Here is a 21,738-nt window from a genome sequence, read left to right on the forward strand (position 1 = left end):
TTGAAGTTACACCCAGCTGGTGCGCAGCCCAGGGAGGGTTATATAAAAGCAACTGAAGGTGTGTGTGTGTGTGTGTGTGTGTGTGTGTGTGAAATAGAGAGAAAGCTGGGTGTGAACACACTGTCGATGTCAGTGTGTTGAGGGAATATCTTCAACTGAAAATAAAAGTTTTCCAGTTTATAAGTGTGTATATATATATATATCTATATGGGTATATCGTGCCTCACGTTCATTCAGAATTAACCAATCACACGTGACGCCCGCTGAAAGAGGCGGGGTTTAACCCAGTCGGGTCACCTGTCAATCACAGAGAGACGTCTCACCCCTCTCACTCAACTTCAATAAAACGCTCTGACTTTTTTTTTTGGGACGTCGGGAGGAAAAAAATTGATTTAATTCTATAAAATTTCAAGTCAAGATTAAAAAGTCCAGCGGTTTTAACTCCTGATATGAGAGGGTGAACTGAAGTATGTCTCTAAATGGTTTAACGTCTCCATAACGTCTCCAAAGACCTTAAAACACTTTATAGCTTTGACTTCGACACTTTATATCTTTATTTGTATTTCTTATTCTCCCTCCTTCCTATTATTATCTATTATTGTTATGTTTTACTTGAAACTCTGGCACAACAATTTCCTTCAGGATAAATAAAATTGTTCTTATTCTTATTATTCTTATATGAATGAGTGAATGGTTGTATGTGTCTATAAGCTGCGCTGTGATTGGATGAACCCGCCTCTCGACCAATCACGGCCCGGATACAATCCAGCCACTCCAACAACTACGGCTGCATCATAAGCTAATGCACACATGAATGAATGAATGAATGAATGAATGAATGAATGAATGAATGAAGGTTTAACCAAAAAAGAGTTAAAAAGCAAACTTTGGAGCAGCTCATAATTAAGTATTAAGTCATTTTTGAACTCACACACACGCACATACGGACACACTTGTCTTGAAACGACACCTGACTTTCCGAGGACAAATCACACAAGCGTTCCATCCACAGCTAAACCCTCCCTCCCGTCCCGTCCCTCCCAGTCCAGTCCAGAACCAGAACCCGGACCAGAACGGGGGCCTCAGCATCTGAGCAAAGAAACCGCGGACGCCAAAACGTCCGGCGGAGACGGACAACGACGGGGATCAGGAGGTCAGGCGAGGAGGTCAACGCCACCCTCTGACTTTTTACCTGGAAAGAGACACGGTTTCGAGCGTTGGGGGGCGGCGGAGGAGAAGAACGGGACTTATTAGAAGATGAGGCGAGGAGCGTAGTGAATCAGCGGCTAATCCTGCGCTGCCGCTAAGCCGGTGTAATTAGGACATGGGGGATTGCACCGTGACAGGGGATGCTTCCGGACCGCCTCGCTCTTTTTTTCCCCCCCCTTCTTCCTCTTCTTCTTCTTCTTCCCTCTCCCTTTTGTTTATTCCTTCCCTCTTTAGCCCGGGTTTATGGCAGTTTGTCATCTAAATATAGCCCATCTGTGTGTGTGTGTGTGTGTGTGTGTGGCTCAGCGTGCGCGCTCATAAGCAGCATAAACAGACGCAGCGTGCAGCTCATTTTCCACTCTCTGCGACTTGACGGCTACAGAAGGGTACGGGGGTGGGGGCGCCGCTTTTTATTCCGCGGCGGTGGCGCCGCAACCTCGAGGGCGCCCCCGGAGTGCGTTTGCGGGATTCAGATGTGTTTTTTTTTTTTTTTGGAAACACACACACACACACACACACCTCGAGAGTCTAGTATATGGGACCGGAGAGGCTGATCGGCATCCTTCTGTCTGTTAATAGACTTAATCCACCCCTCCTCCTCCTCCTCCTCCACGGGAGAGAAAAAAGGGAAGGCTGCCTTGGCCCATTTACACGGAGCCAGCGCGAAAAAGAAATAGAGAAAGAGAGATTAAAAAAGCCGGGAGAATCTGACTCACAAGGTCATTACGGAGATTCAGTTTCCATCCAAGGAGAGGATGAATCTAAATCCCCCCTGGCTGGGAGGAGACGGAGCGAGAGAGCGAGCGAGAGAAGAGAAAAAAAAAAGAGAGAGGTCGTATTTTGATGTTGGTCAAAACCCGCGGTTATTTAACATTTCAGCCGCGACGCGTTCAGGAACGGGTTTCTAGCAACGGCGACCTGAGCATGGATAGCATAAAACAAGAAGCTATGGATGAATGCATTAGCATTAGCATTAGCCGCGTCTTCGCTAATGCGAATGTCCCGTCGCTCTCGTCCAATCAGATCACGTCTTTTTTTTCTTCCTCGCCTTTGCTTTTGAATACAAACAAAAAAACAAAACAAAACAAAGGATTTGAGCGTCTCCGGGCGCCGGTAATCATCTCCACGGCGGGGATTAGACGGAGGGCGTCTGATGACGCGGCGCCGCGACGTCGCGCTCGATGTACACGGAGATTTAGCTCCCGATTGCGAGGACGGCTCAGCACTTCCAGCACAAGTTCGTGGAGTCGCTGTTTTTCCTCATCACGGAGTTCACTAATCCCCCGCTTTCTAAATAGTAATCCAAGTCCCTGAGATTTCTTTTTCTAAGTACGCGTTATTAACATGTTATGAAGCTGTAGTAACAACATGAACGGCCGAGTTTGACTCCACAAAGGAACTAAAGAACTCCAGGATTCTTAAGTTTCGTTAGTTTATCAATTTGTTTGTTTGTCTATTCATTCGTACACGTACTTCGCTGATAAATCAGTTAATTTATCGATTATCAATCCATGCATTCAATTCATTTATCCGTCCAATAATTGTAGTCACTCATCCATTCATTTATTTAGCTTTTTATTCACCTAGTAATTGTTGCATCCATTCATCTGTTTGTCTATCCATTTATTTACAAGACTGTCTCAGAAAATTAGAATATTGTGATAACTTCTTTATATTATGTAATGCCATTAAAAAACAAAATATTTTTTCATGAAATTCTAATATTTTGAGATAGGATTTTTGAGTTTTCTTAAGATGTAAGCCAATATCAGCAATATTAAAATAATAAAAGGCTTGCAATATTTCAGTTGATTTTTAATGAATCCAGAATGAATGACATTTTTTTTTTTTTGTAATTGCATCACAGAAGATAAAGAACTTTATCACAATATTCTAATTTTCTGAGACAGTCCTGCATGTGTATTTCTTTTCACATCATTTATTCATCTAGATATTTGTTTATTATTTCATTCAATAATCAATTCCTTTGTAAGCCCTGCGTTTACTCATGAATCCATTTCTTTATCTTGCTATTAATTCAACCATAAATGTATGGATTCATCTATTTATTTATTCCTTCATATATGTTTTGACTTTGTCTTACGGGACTACATTCTTCTAGTCAGCGGGTTTTTGTTACCAGCAGGTTTTTGTTGGGCGCTAACCGACCGCCCAACGTCAAAAACACGGTAAATAAACTTCGGCCGCCTCAGCAGATTTCAAGCGACGTGTAAACAGACGAGCAGAGAAACGCCGTCGGGGGTAAAGCGGGTCGCGGCCCCGGGGCGCCGCTGCCGTCCCACAGGATCCCACAGGATCCCGGGCGCTCTCAGTGAAGCCCAGCCAAATAACGCTAAAAGAAAAATAAGTGTGTGTTATTCCACGCTGCTCGTGTGATCCGGGTTTACGGCAGCTGCAACGCGGCGCCGATGCACGACTGGAACCGTTGCAATGCTAACAGTTTTGAGTGTTTTTTTAAGGAATCGGTCAATAACATCAGCCGATCGGGGCCAATAGTGACTGGATCAGAATAAGAATTTATTTTTATATTTTATATTTATAAAACTTATATCTATATATGTATTTATATTTTATATTTTTCAATTTATATATTTTATTGTATTTCTTATTCTTCCTCCTTCCTACTATTATCTATTACTGTTATGCTTTTGCTTGAAACTCTGGCACAACAATTTCCTTCGGGATAAATAAAGTTGTTCTCTTCATAGAACAAACTTAATGACGGAAACAAACTTAATAAAAAAAATATATATAATATATATATATATATATATATAAATATATAAATATATAAATATATAAATAAATAAATAAATAAATAAAAGAGAAAATAGAGAATATATATATATATAAAAAATTGCTGTACAAAAATGTGAAAATTGTCGTTATAAAATCTTAATGCATTAATAGAGTAAATATAATAGATGGAGAAAAACAAGCTCTTGTTGTAACTGATCCCAGACAGGTGAATGAAGGAGTGAATGTGTGTTTTCTTCACCTTCTGCAGTGTGAATGAGTGTGTGGATGTGTGTGTGTGTCCACGTGTCTCTGTGACGGCGAACCCCAAATCTCTCGTCCAATGAAAACCGTGAAAGGCCGCTTCATCTCCACCAGCGCAAGATAGTCGCTAAATGCCGTGAACGAATTAATCATTTTCAAAAAATGAAACTCGAAACGTACTTTGCAAAACCAGACGTGCACGTGCTGCTAGCGGTGGAAGCTACCGTGCTGCTAGCGGTGGAAGCTACCGTGCTGCTAGCGGTGGAAGCTACCTGAGATTGTGGAGAAGGAGGAGGTACTCCGATGTGCTTCCGATGATGGCGTCATCTTTCCCGTTCGGTGGGCTAACCCATATATTAACCCATATATTTTTGACAAATTAGCCAAAGTGAGCTCTGCTAACCTCCCCTCCACTGCTGGGTGGACACACACACTTCCTTCTCCTCCTCTAATCGCCGTCTGTCCGTCACTACAATCTCCAGCCTCTGCTTTAACATCGATACCACTCTGTTTGCCGTCTAGACATCGGCTACTCTTAGCTCTATATGGATAGATAAACACACACACACACACACACATGCGCGAGCGCGTGCATGCTGTGTGCATGCCGACACTCTCCCTGTTTATGAGTATTATTAGATTAAAAGAAATCGGCTGAAATGCAATAACCATCTATTAGCGAGCCCATCAGGGGGGATAATCATTTCAAATAGAAATGTGTTTTCCATCTCACGATACATTTTCTGCCTCCTCCATCTTTTTTTTTTTTTTTTTTCTCTTCTTTCGCCCATGAGGCCTACTGGGGTTACTACAATGATGCTTGGAAAAATGAATAAATAGAAATGAATCAATCAAATTGAATAAATTGAAATGAAAAAAAAAGGAAAAAAATCACTAAATGGTGGCAGATTGAGCCTCAGCCTCTGTAATACCAAATAAATGAATGGAAAATAAGAATCAAAATGACAACAATAATAATAATGAAAAATATAAAAAAAAAAAAAAAAAAAACAGAATTGATTATTATAATGATGAAAAGTGATGTAATAGATATAAAGACATCAAATGAAAAAAATACAAAAATAAATATTAAAAATCGTTCCCATATTACCCTCTGCAATAAAAAAATAAAAAAGTATTAAAAATTAAATGCGAGTAAAAAAGAAAACATATATACACACACACACACACATATGTATATAATAGTTAATTATATTATATTCATTATATTATGTATTCAAATATAATTATTTGAATACATAAATAATTAAAAAAAAAAAAAATAAATAGCAGTATGTTTCCGTCATTGAGCTTCGGAGACAAATAATAGTTAGGGGTCCCCGGCGCTCCACAAATATATGCATTGAGTCTGAAGGTGAGAAAATAAACAAGTCCCCCGTTCCCCTCCCGGCGCTGCCCAATTCTATGTGCCGGTTTAAGATTAGGGTCAAAGATTAGAGGGCTTACACCAAGATAAGAATGGGATTAAAAGAGATCAGAGATGTAAAATTACAGATCAGAGAACTGCTGAACACACACCTGAATCGTAAACAAACTCTCACAACATGGCGGCCACCTGTCCCTGCCGGACAACCTCGGGCCTCGGGGGGGGGGAGGGGGCTTATAAATAAATAAAAATAAAAAAAACGGCCAAAACAAAGCGCCGCATTCCTGACGTGTAGCGGGTGGGTGGTGGTGGGTGGGGGTGAATATTGTGGAAGCGGCATTGGATATTCCAGTGAGGCATTCAGCGCACATCAAAGGCTGCCTCTGCAGTAAGTCTGTTAGATTTGGGATTAATGGACTCCAGAGGCGCCCGGCACACACACACACACACACACACACACACACACACACACACGCAGTGAGACACACTTACACACAGCAAATCCACTGCCATCACTCTGCCAGATAAGATTCCCACCCCGGCCGAGCAAAGCACTATGGCGCACTATATCTATTGGAGTGTGTGTCCACAATAGACTCCTGGCCTGCAGGACGCCGCCGCGCCGCCGCCACGTCCTGGAACCCGAGCGGAGCCAATTATCCCGACACCTCTGTGGATTTTTTTTTTTTTTTTGTTGAAGGTGTCGTCGTGAGGTCTTGAGCTTGTTGTGACCTCGGCGGCGAACATCGTGGGCGTTTCACGAGAAGCTGGCGGCGCCGGGAGGGGAAGCGGCCGGACGCCGACTTGGAAAGGGGGGGGCGACACCAGACCGAGGGAGGGGGTTCGAGGAGGCTTGGAGCTAAGATGAAATTCAGCCCGGAGGGGGATTAAACTCACTGTCATTTCATGAACCGCCTGTCCTCACACACACACACACACATCTTGATTATCACGCCATCCTTTCCCCTCAGTCACTTGTTGTTCAGCCCATCTCGGATCAGGATGCGGTTGCCTCGGCAACATCCCGTCCTCTCTTCGCACGCAGGACCCGGACCCGGACCGACGCGAGCGATCGTCCAGAGCAGCGTGATCGCAATCCGGGTAGGGGAGGCGGATTATCCCGGACTAGAAACTTCATCCTCTTTCATCCCCACTCGAGGCGGGGAGGGGGAGCGGGGCGTCGCCCGGATTCCACACTTGTTAATCGCGGCGGCGGCGGCGGCGGCGGATTCCGATCACCTTCGGGGGGGACAGATGGACGGCTGTTTTTCAAAACGAGGCCGAAAAAAAACTAACAAACGCACCGTGTTTTCAAGACCCAGATCCAAACACGGCGCTCTTTATCAGGTGTCTGCAGACTAGACGATAATAACGCGCTGTAAGACGTCCCATAAACACACACACACACACACACACACACACATACGTAAGAGCGGCGACCGCAGATGAGAAACACCGCCGTAAAAAATCCAGATAATGCAATATATTGATAGACCTCAGGACAGATAAAACGACCGCAAATGCTTCTAATTTACGGCCACGCGTTTCCCCCCCTGCAACTGAAAGGGCACGGGAGATAAAAAAAAACAAAAAAAAACAGTATATAAACATTCTTCTATCTTCTACCGCACTCGACCTTGTGTGTGTGTGTGAGCGTGTGTGTGAAAAAGGTGTGCATAAGCACATACGGAGATCCATCACAGCCGGTGTTTACACGGCAGGGCCTCTAAATCTCCATAATGGATCTTGATTGTGGTTTTGAGGTGGGACGTGGAGGATGGAGGAGGGCGGAGGGGTCAGCTGTTAATTGGCCACCGGTAATTACAGATGCATCTTAAGCTTGCTGACATCGTCCGCAGGGGGAAAGGCGGCGGCGGCGGCGGCGGCGGCGGCGGCGGCGGCGGCGGCGGCGGTGCAGGCGGCGGTGCAGGCGTGTCTTGCAACTAATCCACCGCAGGGTCGACCGCAGGGCGTGGAGAATTACTCACGTCGATGGCGGCGTCATTAAACGTCATTAGAAGCCGCCACGAAGCTATTTTATTTATACAAATACATTATGTAGCAGCTAACGCTAAAATTAGGTTGTTTTTTTTTTTTTTTCCACACCGCTAAGATGGAATCGTAGCATCCTTCCTGCTGCATTCCGCAAATATTCACATTTGGCGTTCTTTCAACGCAACGTTGTGCCAGTAGCCATGCAGGTGTTTGTTTTTTTTTGTTTTTTTTTTTTTAGTGAGTGTGTGTGTGTGTGTGTGTGTGTGTAATAGCAAGCCACCCAATTAAAGCTACGTTGGCCCCCGCAATTCCTCAAGGTACTGCCATGTGACAGTTTAATTAACCGAGCCCCCTTATCTTAATTTAGCAGGATCAAAAAGTAACAAACCGGGGTTATCGGGGAAAAACATTCCCCGGTCGCTATCCGTGCGCAAACTCTCTCTCTCTCTTTCTCTCTTTCTTTCTCGCTCTCTCGCTTCCTCAGTGTCTCCATCAGTGGCGAGAGCCGCACACGTCGGCGAGGACGCCTAATGGAATTCATTAAGGCCGGCCGCTTCGGCGTGTTCGGCCATAAAGACACATCCTGAGAGGAGGGAAAAAAAAAAAGGGGAAGGCACCTTAAATGCAGCCGAGTCTTGAGGCAGTGTGTGTGTGTGTGTGTGTGTGTGTGTGTGTGTGTGTGTGTGTGTGTGTGTGTGTGTGTGTGTGTGTGTGTGTGTGTGTGTGACAGGATAAGCCTACTTTTCATTCCGTTCTGAAAGTTTGACACCAGCACAGTGAGGAGCCTCGTCGCCCCGAAAGCTGCTGAACACGACTGAAGGAAACCACCTGCTGACCCAAACCTTCTTGCATCCATCCATCCATCCATCCCTCCATCCATCCATCCATCCATAATATCTCCATCCATCCATCCATCCATAATATCTCCATCCATCCATCCATCCATCCATAATATCTCCATCCATCCATCCATCCATCCATCCATCCATAATATCTCCATCCATCCATCCATCCATCCATCCATAATATCTCCATCCATCCATCCATCCATCCATCCATCCATAATATCTCCATCCATCCATCCATCCCTCCCTCCCTCCCTCCCTCCCTCCCTCCCTCCCTCCCTCCATCCATAATACCTCCATCCATCCATCCATCCATCCATCCTACTATCCCTCCATTCATCCATCCATCCATCTACCCTACTATCCATCCATCCATCCATCCATCCATCCATCCATCCATCCATCCATCCATCCATCCATCCCTCCATCATCCATCCATCCATCCATCCATCCATCCATAATATCTCCATCCATCCATCCATCCATCCATCCATAATATCTCCATCCATCCATCCATCCATCCATCCATCCATCCATCTATCCATCCATCCATCCATAATATCTCCATCCATCCCTCCCTCCATCCATCCATCTATCCATCCCTCCATTTACCCATCCCTCCATCCATCCAACCATCCACAATATCTCTATCCATCCATCCATCCATCCATCCATCCATCCTTCCATCCATCCATAATATCTCCATCCATCCATCCATCCATCCATCCATCCATCCATCCATCCATCCATCCATCCATCCAATTCATTGCATTAATTCATCACCTTGCTGCAGTATGCTGCCCCTCTCTCATTTATTTCCGCTTTGTGTTATTGTCCTCCCTCAACTCTATCTTCAGAAAAAGGGAACAGGTTTCATTTAAAAAAAAAAAAAAAAGAAGAAAAATCTTTCTTTATTTTCTTTTTCATTTGCATTGTCACACACGTTATTTGTTTAGTTTTTTTTTATTTATTTTTTTATCGTCTCCCTCCTCCTCACACACTCCATTATCTATAGCGCCGCGGGCTGCAATCGAAAGGACACGACTAGTCGTGGCCCGCGAGCGAGCGAGGAGCGGCTCCGACGCTCCGGACAGTTCCGGGGCCCGTTGATCGGACCCCGCATGATGCGGCGCAACGTGGGGAAACGACCCCCCGGGGGGACGGAGGGGGGGGGACGGGGGCAAATATCCGTTCGCATCAAGCGAGGGAAAACGGGCCGAGCGAAGGAGGCTTTCACTTTTGTTTTGCTGCTTGAGCGGAGGTCGTGTCGCCTTCGATGTCTTGCCTTTTTTTGTGTTTTTTTTTTTTTTTTTTCACAAAAAGGAGCAGGAAAGAAAATCCGCTTTCTGTGTGCGATGAACGGATGAATAGCGATAGATAAATACGACCTCGGGGTTTTGCCAAAGTGTGTTTTTCCATCTTCATGTTGTGAAAAGCTAGATGTTTGAATGAAATGGTGAATTTTGAGATGCCTCTAGTTGCCATGCAAACGGGTGGAAGAATGCATGTGTTTTTATATCTATAATCACATTTATGATAATATTTACACTCTTCCAATCAGCACATTTGCAAATGTGGTGCAAATAAAAGGAATTTCCCTGTCCAGAGAAACACATTTCTATAGTGTGTAAGTGACAATAGATGCTATGATGTTTGAATGAGAGGGTGAACGGTTGCGAATCTCTAAACGCGACCCTGAGATCCATCTTGGATGAACGTGGTTGTTGCAGGACGGCACCTGGCGACCCTGAGAGCGGAATAAGAGCTATAGATAACAAATGAGTGAATGGACGAATGAATAAGTTAAAGAGCAAATCTTTTAGCTATCAGGGCTCTGCAGAGATCCGTCCTCTTCTTTTCAACATTTACGCGGGTGAACAATTCCATTCCACCTCCTCGTAATTAACATTTTGTGAGAGGAGATATTCAGGGACCGCTAACGAAAATAGGGAATTTTCAACCTTCGTAAAAATGATTAAAGCTTGTTTTTGAGCGAGACAGAGCCTGAGAGTTACATCATTGAAAGAAACATTAACAAACTTACTTAAAAGTTAATTATTGTACATTTTCAACACACACACACACACACACACACACACACACAATGACGACGCGTTCACGAAGGACAGCAGGATTCATCTCCACACCTTGGAACCGACACTGTGTTTATCTAAGCGCTACATTAAGTGTCTAATGATGCCGAAAGAGCAGGGAAGAAGAAGAAAAAAAAAAAGTGAAAGAGAAAATAAAAAAGTGCACGCGGGCAATCAAAGCATATGTTTAAAAGTGTGTTTAATGCCTAGAAATACCATTGAAAGTCACACACACACACACACACACACACGCGCAGATGCCCGACAGTCCGCGGCCTGGGGACAGATGGCTACGAATGGGCCGCGATCCAGGAAGTAGACGGCGGCGTGTTCCACTATAATCTCCTCCATCGTTTCCCCTCCTCCGCTGCGCGGGACAACATGTTTCGCCCGCTGCGAGCAGGAAGCGGAACCGCTCCGCCGCCGCCGCCGCGTCACGCTCGCCACCGACACCCGCCACCGCCGCTGTTTTAGCTGCTAGCTTTGTTAGCACGCAGGAAAAGAGCCATATCAGCAGAACCGCCGTCTCTATCTCTGAGCATCTTCGGCGTCGGGAGTTGCGATAACGCGCCGATTGTCTGCGCCGTAATCAGAAATTTAACTGAGCCGTCGCCGAGCGAGAGGGTCTCGGCTGCACCGCCACGGGGCCCGGCCACCCAGCGCTTAATTAAATTCCATTTTTTGCGCCGCCGCTGCCGCCGCCGCCGCCGCCGCCACGTTTTACAAGTGTTGTTGGTGAGATTACAAAGGGAGCCGTGGAGACGGGGATGATAAGTACGGTATTTACTTCGCTCGCCGCCGCCGCCGGTGTGACAGTTCGGAACGGGAATCGAGACGGACTGACTGACGCCGACTGGAGAACGAACACCGGCAGAGCGATGGACCAGCTTCTCCATCGGGTCAAAGAGGCCGGCTGGTCCAGAAGCCCCAAAGGCCCAAAAGGTAGCCTAGCGGAAACACCTCTGGTCAACGGCGAAGCTCTCCAGCTATCGATGGATCTCCATTCCCACCTTCACCTCTGGTCAGGAGAAGAACCAAAGAACCAAAAGGATGGACCGGATGGACGGGCGGATGGACTTTTTTAGGTGATTACATTACATTACATTGCATTTGGCAGACGCTTTTATCCAAAGCGACTTACAATAGAGGACATAGGGACTGCAAATAACACTTGCAAATACAAGATGCACAGGAAATATACAGAACAGTAAGCTTGGGTTAGTGAGGTTTTTTTTTTTTTTTTGACAAAGACATACACAAACGTACACACACACACACACACTGCATAGCCTAGCTTGCTGCCTAACCTGATCTGGGGCATCAGCGCAGTAAAAAGTCCTGAGAGAGAAATGGTTTTACCTGTTTCTTGAAGGTTGAGAGAGATGATGCTAGTCTTGTTGCTTCCGGAAGTTTGTTCCACCACTGAGGTAGTAGAACTGAGAACAGTTTTGCCTGAGATCGCTTAGAGCGAGCAAAAGGTACTGCTAAAAGCTCTCTGCCGGGAACATAAGGTCTTATCATTTGGTTCAGATATGCTGGACCTGTTCCTGAGGTGGTTTTGAAGACCAGGGTCAGGACCTTGTGCTTGATCCTGGCAGCTACTGGATGAACAGAGGTGGAACATGAGCCCTTTTGGGTTGAGTGAATACCAGTGATGCTCGTGACCAAAAATTGCTCTTCCTCCCGGGAGGTCAGAGCATCGACGGCTAGCGAAGCCCTCGCTGGGTAAAGGTTTACCGATTTACTCTGGATGAGAAGTCCGATGGCGGCGTGATGAGCGCTCGTAACGGCGCCCGCGGTGAAACGAGACATATTTCTAAGCATTGCTTCCATAAACACGCCGTAATTATTCGCCGCGGCGACCCGGGCCGAGGGATAGCGTCGGAGATTTACAGCCTGGCGGCGTGGAGAGGCCGAGGAATTCATCAATCCTGGGCCGGATGAGAATCCGGGAGGGGCGAGGGAGGCGACGCCGGCCAGGCGGGCTTCGGCGACGGGAAGGACGACGGCGGCAACCTTCAGCGCGGCGCGATCATAACCACAGAGAACTTTAAATGAAAAGAAACGGGACTAATTCTTTTAAATCTTCCATAATAAGACGACCCCCACCTGCCCTGCAAGATCTTAGGCTTTTCTGCGGGATTCCACTAGCTTAGCTTTAAATCGCTTCGCCGTTGTGCGATATTAGCATATCCTCTGAGAACCCGGGAGGGCAATCAAGGCTCACGTGCGCGGACGCAACGCCGGTCTGTGAGCGATGCGTCCGGCGGAACCGCCGATGGTTCTCATTTTCCTCGCCGCCGAGTAAAACAGGAAAAAAAAAAAGAAGAAGGAAGCCGTCGGCGGCGGCGCCATGAATCAGCCTATCAGCCGGGCCAGGGACGGGCGGCGGACAGCCGAGGAGATGAGGAGCGGCGGAAGATGAAACGCCTCCCAGACAAATCAACACTTTCTGAAAATGTCCTTCCGGAAAAGACGCCGCTTTCGTAAGATCCCGAAGGCTAACGGCGGTGAGCTAGCATGACGCGCGTACGACACCCAGCGGTCTCCATCAATCACGTTTAAACGGACAGATGTGACGGCATCTCGACTCCCCCATATGCTACCTGTTCGTAGCCGCGACGACTAATTGCGCGTTGACTAATCGCGGCTCGTCAAGCGCCCGCCTCCGACCAGATGTTTCGTCCATCAACCCGGAGGAGCGCTGCTCGCGGATCCGCCCGTCAACGACGGAGATTCTTGTGACCCCGAGGGGTCGAAGTGGGCGAGTAGGAAATACTAATCATGGAGGACGCCGTCATTTTCATCGCATCTGTTGTTGTGACGGAAACCGAAAAATCGATTCCCGGCGTTTGTCGTCTCAGATCAAGCGATGAGCTATTATGGATTTCGGAAGCAGAAGATAAGTTTGGGGCTTTTGTTCTGGTTTGTGAGACAGTATGTTTGCACAAAAAAAACATCAATATTAATTCATTCATTTGTTTATATTCAGAGGATTTGATTGTTCAGCCTCTCATTCACACTTTTGGACAATTCAGGGTCTCTGGGGAACCAACCGAGGGGGGAATCCAACTGGAGACCTCCTCACAGTTACGAATGAATGTCCTAACTGGTGGTGAACGACCTTTGACCCGGTTCCTTAAATAAACCCATGATTGATGTTGATTAATCCATGAGATAGAAGACAATCGGCCAGAATGAAAGGAAAGGTGGAGGGGACAGTGGTGAGACCAGAGATGCTGTATGCTCTATAAACAGTGACAATGACCAAAAGATGGAGGCAGAGCTGGAGATCACAGAGATGAAGATGTTGAGGTTCTCTTTGGGAGTGACCAGGATTGAGAAGATCAGGAGTGAGTCCATCATGTTAGATGTTTTGGAGAAAAGTTCAGAGATGGTCGGGTCATGTACAGAGGAGGGATCGTGAATATATTGGTAGACGGATCCTGGTATTGGAGGGTTAGAGGAAGACCAAAGAGAAGATTTATGGACGTCATGAGAGAGGATTTGAAGCTGTGAGAATCCAGAGAATAATTTAGATGAAGAAGGCTGACCACTGAATGGAAAAGCCCAAAGGAAAAGAAGAAATTGTCACAGGGGTGCAGGACATGTATGACTGACACAAAGTGATGGCTGAGATGGTTTGGACATGAACACTCCTCTGTTTATGGCTATACCATGGTGAAGATCTGGGTAGAAGGTTGCTGAAGGTGGAGCTGCCAGGCAGGAGGTCTAGAGGAAGACCAAAGAGAAGCTTGATGGACGTCATGAGTGAGGATTTGAAGTTGTGAGAGAGGAGGATCCAGAGAATAGTTTAGATGAAGAAGGTTGACCACTGAAGGAAAAGAAGAAATTGTCACAGGGGTGCAGGACATGTATGACTGAGACAAAGTGATGGCTGAGATGGTTTGGACATTAACACTCCTCTGTTTATGGCCAAACCATGGTGAAGATTTAAGTGGAAGGTTGCTGAAGGTGGAGCTGCCAGGCAGGCGGTCTAAAGGAAGACCAAAGAGAAGATTTATGGATGTCGAGAGAGAGGATATGAAATTAGTTGGCGTGAGAGAGGAGGATCCAGAGAATAGGGTTCGATGGAGAAGGTGGATTTGCTGTGGAGAACCCTGAGGGGGAAAGCCAAAAGGAAATGAGGAACTGAAGTTGATTAACCGGGTTTGATCATAAGAACAGGCCGATCACAAGGAGGATGCTCACGTCTGGAGCTTCACGGAAGACGAGCCCTTTCGTGTCACATGACCGGTTAAATCATCATCACCAAATCACATACTGTTGGTTTTCAACCAACTGCGTCGTATAAACGAGGGAATGCTAACTAGCCTCCGGACGTTCCCGTTGCTGGTTTCGTAAATCCGTCCATGCATTGGTTTCGTCTCGTCCTGCACACACGGGGATGTTTAGGCGAGAGGCGGAGCTTAACTGGCGACCGTTAGCCGTCAATCACATGGTTCACATGCACTTTTCACTCTGTCATTCACATTTTCAGTGAACCTGAAGACAAACACACACACACACACACACCTGTTCCGGGCCGGTGGGTGTTCTGATTAGCTGATCACTTCCCAAATAAAAACACACTTTAACTCATTGATTATTACCCGTGTATCACACAACCGATATCAAGCTAATTCCGCAGGCGTGGATTTGAGCGGAAGGGGTTTTATCAATATCGGCGTCGTCACCTGTTTATTCAGCCAACCCTTCATTTTTCTGTTATTGACTCCCGATCGATCGGCGGGACGGTCAACAGGGATTTATCCGGCGTCGATGACGGGGGCGGGGGGTTGGAAATACTTCAAAACACACAAATAAATAAATAAGGCAAATTAGCTGCGAATCCACATGTTTGTTTATCTGTCCATGGAATATGAATGATGTCGGATGCCCTTTTCCAACAAGCAGATAAAGGTTTATTGTAGGCCGGGGCGAGCGGGATACGCGTTGCCATGGCTACAGGTGTAAAAAAAAAAAAGAAGAAAAAGGGAAAAAAAAAAAAAAAGAAAAAAAAGGGCATCTGATGTGACTTCTAACCAGTCAATTAATCTGAGAATTCTGTTTTTCTTTTTTTTTCCCTCCCCATCAAAAGGTTTCCGCCAGGGATTTTTTTTCTTTTTCTTTTTTTTTTTAAATAAATCCTCGTTGCAACCTCATTTGCCGGCCGAGCTAATTAAACCTCTTCTGGAGGAAGATCGTGATAAGAGACGGACGCAATGAATCAATCAAAGTGTGAGGAAAACAAATAGATAAATAAATAAACAGAAATACCCAGTCATCAATGCATAGAAATAATTAACAAGAAAAGGTAAACAAATTCAAGTAAAAAATCAATAGGTAATAAAACCTCCGTCATTAAGGCATGGAAATAAATAAACAGAAAAAAAATAAAGAATAAATTAAAAAATGGATAAATACAAACCAATTAAATACTTAATAAGAATGCCATTAAAATAAGAAAATAGATTAAGAAAAAATACTCAAAGGAGGAATCAATATATTAATGAATATTAAAAAACACCAAGTCATCAATGCATTGAAATGAGCAAAAGAGTAAATAAATAAATCAATAAATAAATATTATATATATATAAATAACAAAAATGATAAAAAATGCAAAGTGTAGTCATCGATCAAAAGATATTTATTCCAATGAACCCTAATCTCTCGTATCCCGCCGACAGCTGTCAGCCATCTTGATCGGGGGGGGGGGGGGGGGGGGGGGATGGATGGCCGTGACATTTTGCGCCGACCCGAATCCGACGACCATCGGAAGGTCAAAGCTTCAATCCAGATCGTTCCATTTATGACGAAAAGCTTCAGGGAGAGTCGACAAACGACACCCCTATCACTGCCATTAGCGCCTCAATGCTAACAGAAGCCTATGCTTGTAGCATTCTCCCCACTTTTTTTATACTGTTTATACAATTTCCTACTAGAATTTATTATTGTTATGTTTTACCTGAAACTCTGGCACAACAATTTCCTTCAGGACAAATAAAGTTGTTCTTATTCTTATTCTTATTCTTATTCTTATTCTTAGCCTATGTGTTAGCATGTAGCAACCATGCAACACATGCAAAACACCAGCCCAGCATCCATCCCTCTCTTGCCTCTCTCTCTCGTAATAAAAAAACGCTCCGGTGATGTTTTTCCCCGCCGGTTCTTATGTTAGCGACCCGCGGGCCTGCGGTCGCGGCCATTTTATACGACCCTGTCGAAAAAAGAAACGCAGGGAGGAGGACGGGGGAGGGAGGTGACGTCTGGAGCGTGACCGGACCCGACGCCTCGCTCCCGTCTTGTTCCAGGTCCTCCCACTCATGTCTCCTTCTTAAAACAAGGCGGGAGGTACGCTGATTATCACACTTCCAGCCTGGGCTAATTAGGAGAGGTCAGCTGTTCCCGTCAAACGCTGTCTGCACACACACACACACACACACACACACACACACACACTGCTTCCTCCCTCCCTCGCTCTGCCGCTTTTCCTCAAACGGACCTATCAGTGCTAGCATCTCCATAGCCGCCGTTGCCTGTCTATTAGCGATAGCGTCGTCTCCGGCGCCGCCACAATCGTTTCCCGGGAGTCAGAGCCGTCTGGACGGGAGCTTCACTGCATCGCAGGCAAAATTACAATTACATAAAATAGATATTTTGGCTTGATTAATATAGAGATAATGAATGCTGCTTTGGAAGTGTAAAAAAAATGAAAAAAAAAGTAATTTTGGGTGACTGAAATTTGAAAAAAGTTGAAGTTCAAAATTGAAAAACTCATTATTATTTTTTATTATTTATTTATTTTTTTATGAAAAGCACAATTAAAAAAAATGTAATGATAAAAAGATTGGCATATATCAGATCGGCATGCTTCATTTAGAGCATAGCGGGACAAGTTAAATGTGATAAAACTTGAAGTCCGAAATAAAAATCGAAAACAAAAAAGTTTGAAAAAAAAAAAAAGAAAATTTGCAAAAATGTAATGGGGTATGCATATATAACTTTTAACTTCTGCTTGCTCCATTTGGAGAATGATGGATGAAGGATATTTGTATGCAAAATAATGAAATGTGATAAAACTTGAAGTTTGCAATAAAAATGCTAAATACATAAATGAATTAAATTACAACTTACAAAAGCAAAAACAGTAACAGGGTACGTATATATCACTTTTAACTTCCAGCTGCTGCATTTGGAGAATGTTCGATGAAAGAAATGCGCATGAAAAAACAGAAATGTGATAAATTAATGCCAAAAAAAAAAAAAAGATATATAATATATATATAATATATATAAATAAATGTATGATATATAAATAAATATATAATATATAAATATATATATATATATATATATATATATATATATATATATATATATATATATATATATATATATATATATATATATGAAATAAAATAAAATATAAAATATAAATATCGGTGACAGAAAATCCCATCAAATCCACTGTATCTCAGACGACTCACCTCAGACACCAGCCATCGATCTGCCTCCAAAACAGGGAGGAGGAACCCGGATAGAAAAGAGGAGTTTTGGGGGGGTGTTGGTTATCTTTCACACGGATCAAACGTCAAGCGGCGGCTGACGGCGAGATGCGGCCTGGGGATTAATCGGGACTTGAACCACGGCGGCTCGCACAGGCGGCGGCGTCCTGGCGAGGCGGACGGAGGGGGTAATTGGGAGGGGAGGATATTTCAGAGAGGATGGCGTGGGGCGCTAAGTGCCGAGATTTGAGCCGAAAACAAGCTGCGGGAATACGACCCCCTCCTGGTGACACGCGAACCTCGCTGACGTGCACGATAACCCTTCTTCCATCCCTCCTCCTCTTTGTTCATTTGCAAAAGTTGCAGCCTGGTCTCATTAGCGCGCGAGGGCTGCGATATGTAATTTATTATTATTATTAATATTACCGCACAAAACAATAACAGATGGCGTCACCCCCGAGGAGGCCGACGGGCGGACGTTTCCCGGCAGAACCCAGCGGGAGGTGCTGTGCTTCTGGAACGTGCGCGCTCTCCCGAAAAGCTGCGTGATATTTCCATTTCTTCTATCTGCGTGCGACCGGCGGCTCATTGGAAGGCGACGCAAAAACGCGGCCAGAATGACATTCGCTGCGTCTTAGCCCCGCCTCCCCCTCCCCCCGCACGGCGCCGGGGCCTCGCCGCTGAGCTAAGCCCTCGTGTTATTGGCTAAACACAAACCAGCTGCAGTCAGTTCACCGTCTAATCTCACATCAACCCATTTCCCTAAACATAGAGATAGACAGCTTGCACTGGGGGGGGCGGCGGTGTCACGCTAGTGCCACGTAGCTTGTAGCCCCACTCGCATCACGCTACCCAGGAGCCCCACTAGCATCATGCTAACTTTGGCGACCACACCTTTCGTCGTACGAGCGCTCAGGAAAAACTCCCCAAAGCATGCGTTTCCGCATGTATGCACGTGTGTGTGTGTGTGTGCGTGTGTGTGTGTGTGTGTGTGTGTCATTAGCTCATGGACATTTCATCCTGTCAAACAACTTCTTGCATGTTTTTGGACCTTGCAGACTAGCCTGAGGTCCCACTAGCATCATGCTAATCCTAGTGACTACACCTTCCGTTGTACTCGGCACGCTCACGAAAAAACTCCCTCACAGCAGTGTGTGTGTACGTGTGCATGTGCGTGCACGTGAGCACATACGTGTGCGTCAGTAGCTCACGGACAATTAGATGGGAACATTTTCAAAATGAGAAACATATGGGGGGTTTTAATTAGCCAATTTCTCTTGCTAACGTGCGTAGCTTATTTTACTTTGAGAGGAGCAAAAAAAAAAAAAAAAAAAAAAAGGAAAGCGATATTCAGTCAGACGTTCGTGTTGCAGAACGGAGGCGCCGCGCGAACAGTCCCTGTCCTTCTGTTCCCTGGATTGATGGCGCCATTAAAGAGACGCCGTGTCGGACGCCCGCTGTAAAGCGGCGAGCGGAATCCGGCGTGTCCGGCGCCATCGGATCTCTCTCACCGATGGCCACCTGCGCCGCCGTCCTCTCATCGCAGGTGAATCGCCGGCGTCTCCCCTGACCGCGCTCTAATGACACCAGGCAGGTTTGAGGAAGAGGGGTGGGGAGGCGGAACCGCAACAGCTTCCATCGGGGGAGTTATTGTTCAACACATGTCATGTGTAATCTGCCCGACCCGCGCTGCTTAGAATAATTATTCATATTTAATCACCGCGGCGCGGAACTACATCGCCTGCCGCTCGCTAAGTCATTTTCCATGTTCCATTATCAAAGTTTCAGAGACGGGAGCTCGGGGAAAGGGGACTAAATGGAGAGGCTGAAGTAGTTGGGCTTATAAAAACATAATGGGCTTGTCTGCTTTGATAAACTGAGGACGTGCGCGGAATGCACTTTTACTCACATTCTCACACACACACAAACACACACGCGTAGACGTGCATATATATTTATATATATATATATATATATATATATCTGCGGCGCGCGCACGGAATGAGAAAAATGAGAAAAGTGCAGTGAAATGGGGCAGAATAAAGCAGCCAAGTAGAAGTGGAGATTGCGAGCTTTCAGGCAAGTCCGGGACCCACTTGTTAATACAAATAGCCGCGGCGGAAGAAAAGGGAAAAAAAAAAAAAAAAAAAAAACGGATTGATGGTCATTTCACCGGAGCGCCTTCGCCGTCAACCCCTCCACCCCGCCAGGACTCACCCTGCTCCAGGGGCGGCGGCTTGACGCCCGCGGCCTTTAGCTTGAGGGCCTCCTTGGCGGACATGTCGCAGCAGGAGCCTTTGTTGGTGTCCTGGTCGCTGTCGGCCTGGTCGCTGTCGCCGTGGCCGCTGTCCCGCAGGCTGGCGCGCTCCGGGTCTTTGAATGTCGAGCTGCTGCACAAACAAATAAACAAACACGATGAATTCTAGCAGCCGCGACGGATCGAAGCCATACCTGGATATTTAAATGTATTCATTCATTCATTCATTCATAGTCGATACTAGCATTCACCCTCTTATTTATATGACATTAAGAGATATAAAACCCTTCATTCTGTCATTCACATCATTCACCCTCTTATTCTAACTTTATTTAGAGACATAAAAGCATTCATGCACTCATTCACCCTTTCATTCACCCATTCATGTAAACAAAAAACTAGTCACTCTCTCATTTACACTCCCTTCCTACTATTATCTATTATTGTTATGTTTTTGCTTGAAACTCTGGCGCAACAATTTCCTTCGGGATAAATAAAGTTGTTCTTATCTTATCTTATTTAGAGACTTAAACCGTTCACTGTCATTCACATGTCATTCATCCTCTCATTCACATGTTATATAGAGTAATAAAAGTATTCACCCTCACATTTTCACTTCATTTAAACAAATAAAAAAACCTTCACTGTCATTCACACGTCACCTAAACATAAAACTATTTGCCCTCTCATTCACATGTGATAAAGAGCCATAAAAGCATTCACCCTCTCATTTTCACTTCATTAAGACAAATATAAAACCGCTCACTCTGTCATCATGTCATTCACCCTCTCATTCGCACGTCACGTAAAAACAAAACTAGTCACCCTCTCATTCACATGTCATTCATCCTCTCATTCACATGTCATATAGAGCCATAAAACCACTCACCCTCTCATTCTAACTTCATTAAGTAACATAAAACCATTCATGCAGATATTCACCCTTTCATTCACACGTCATGTAAACACAAAACTATTCACCCTCTCATTTACACTTCATTAAGAGACTTAAACCGTTCACTCGCTCATTCACATGTCATATTGAGCCATAAAAACATTCACCCTCTCATTTTCACTTCATTAAGATAAACATAAAACCATTCACTCTGTCATCATGTCATTCACCCTCTCATTCACACGTCACGTAAACACAAAACTAGTCACCCTCTCATTCACATGTCATAAAAAGCCACAAAAACATTCACCCTCTCATTCACACTTCATTAAGATAAACAAAAAACCACTCATTTTGTCATTCACACGTCACGTAAACATGCAACCGTTCACACTCTCATTCACAAATCTGGGCTCCAAAGAACCTCCTGCATGTTTTTGTACCATGCAGATTCACACACACACACATATATATATCTTTATATATAATATTTTTTATCACATCTCGGTGACGTGATGCTTAATG

General features: G+C 45.1%; 1 protein-coding gene across 1 annotated transcript in view; it reads right to left on the minus strand.

The window, feature by feature from the left end:
- The window catches only part of pcdh17 (protocadherin 17), a 59,932-nt gene that overhangs the window by 9,664 nt on the left and 28,530 nt on the right, over positions 1-21,738 (minus strand). The window contains exon 4 of the mRNA XM_086144364.1: positions 20,279-20,451. Within this exon, the coding sequence (XP_086000490.1) occupies positions 20,279-20,451 (173 nt within the window). The remainder of the gene's footprint in view (positions 1-20,278; positions 20,452-21,738) is intronic.

This window comes from Fistularia commersonii, chromosome 3 (genome assembly GCF_037954325.1).
Source record: "Fistularia commersonii isolate RoL2024-O1a breed Wild chromosome 3, RoL_Fcom_v1.0, whole genome shotgun sequence".
In the NCBI taxonomy this organism is placed as follows: Eukaryota; Metazoa; Chordata; class Actinopteri; order Syngnathiformes; family Fistulariidae; genus Fistularia; species Fistularia commersonii.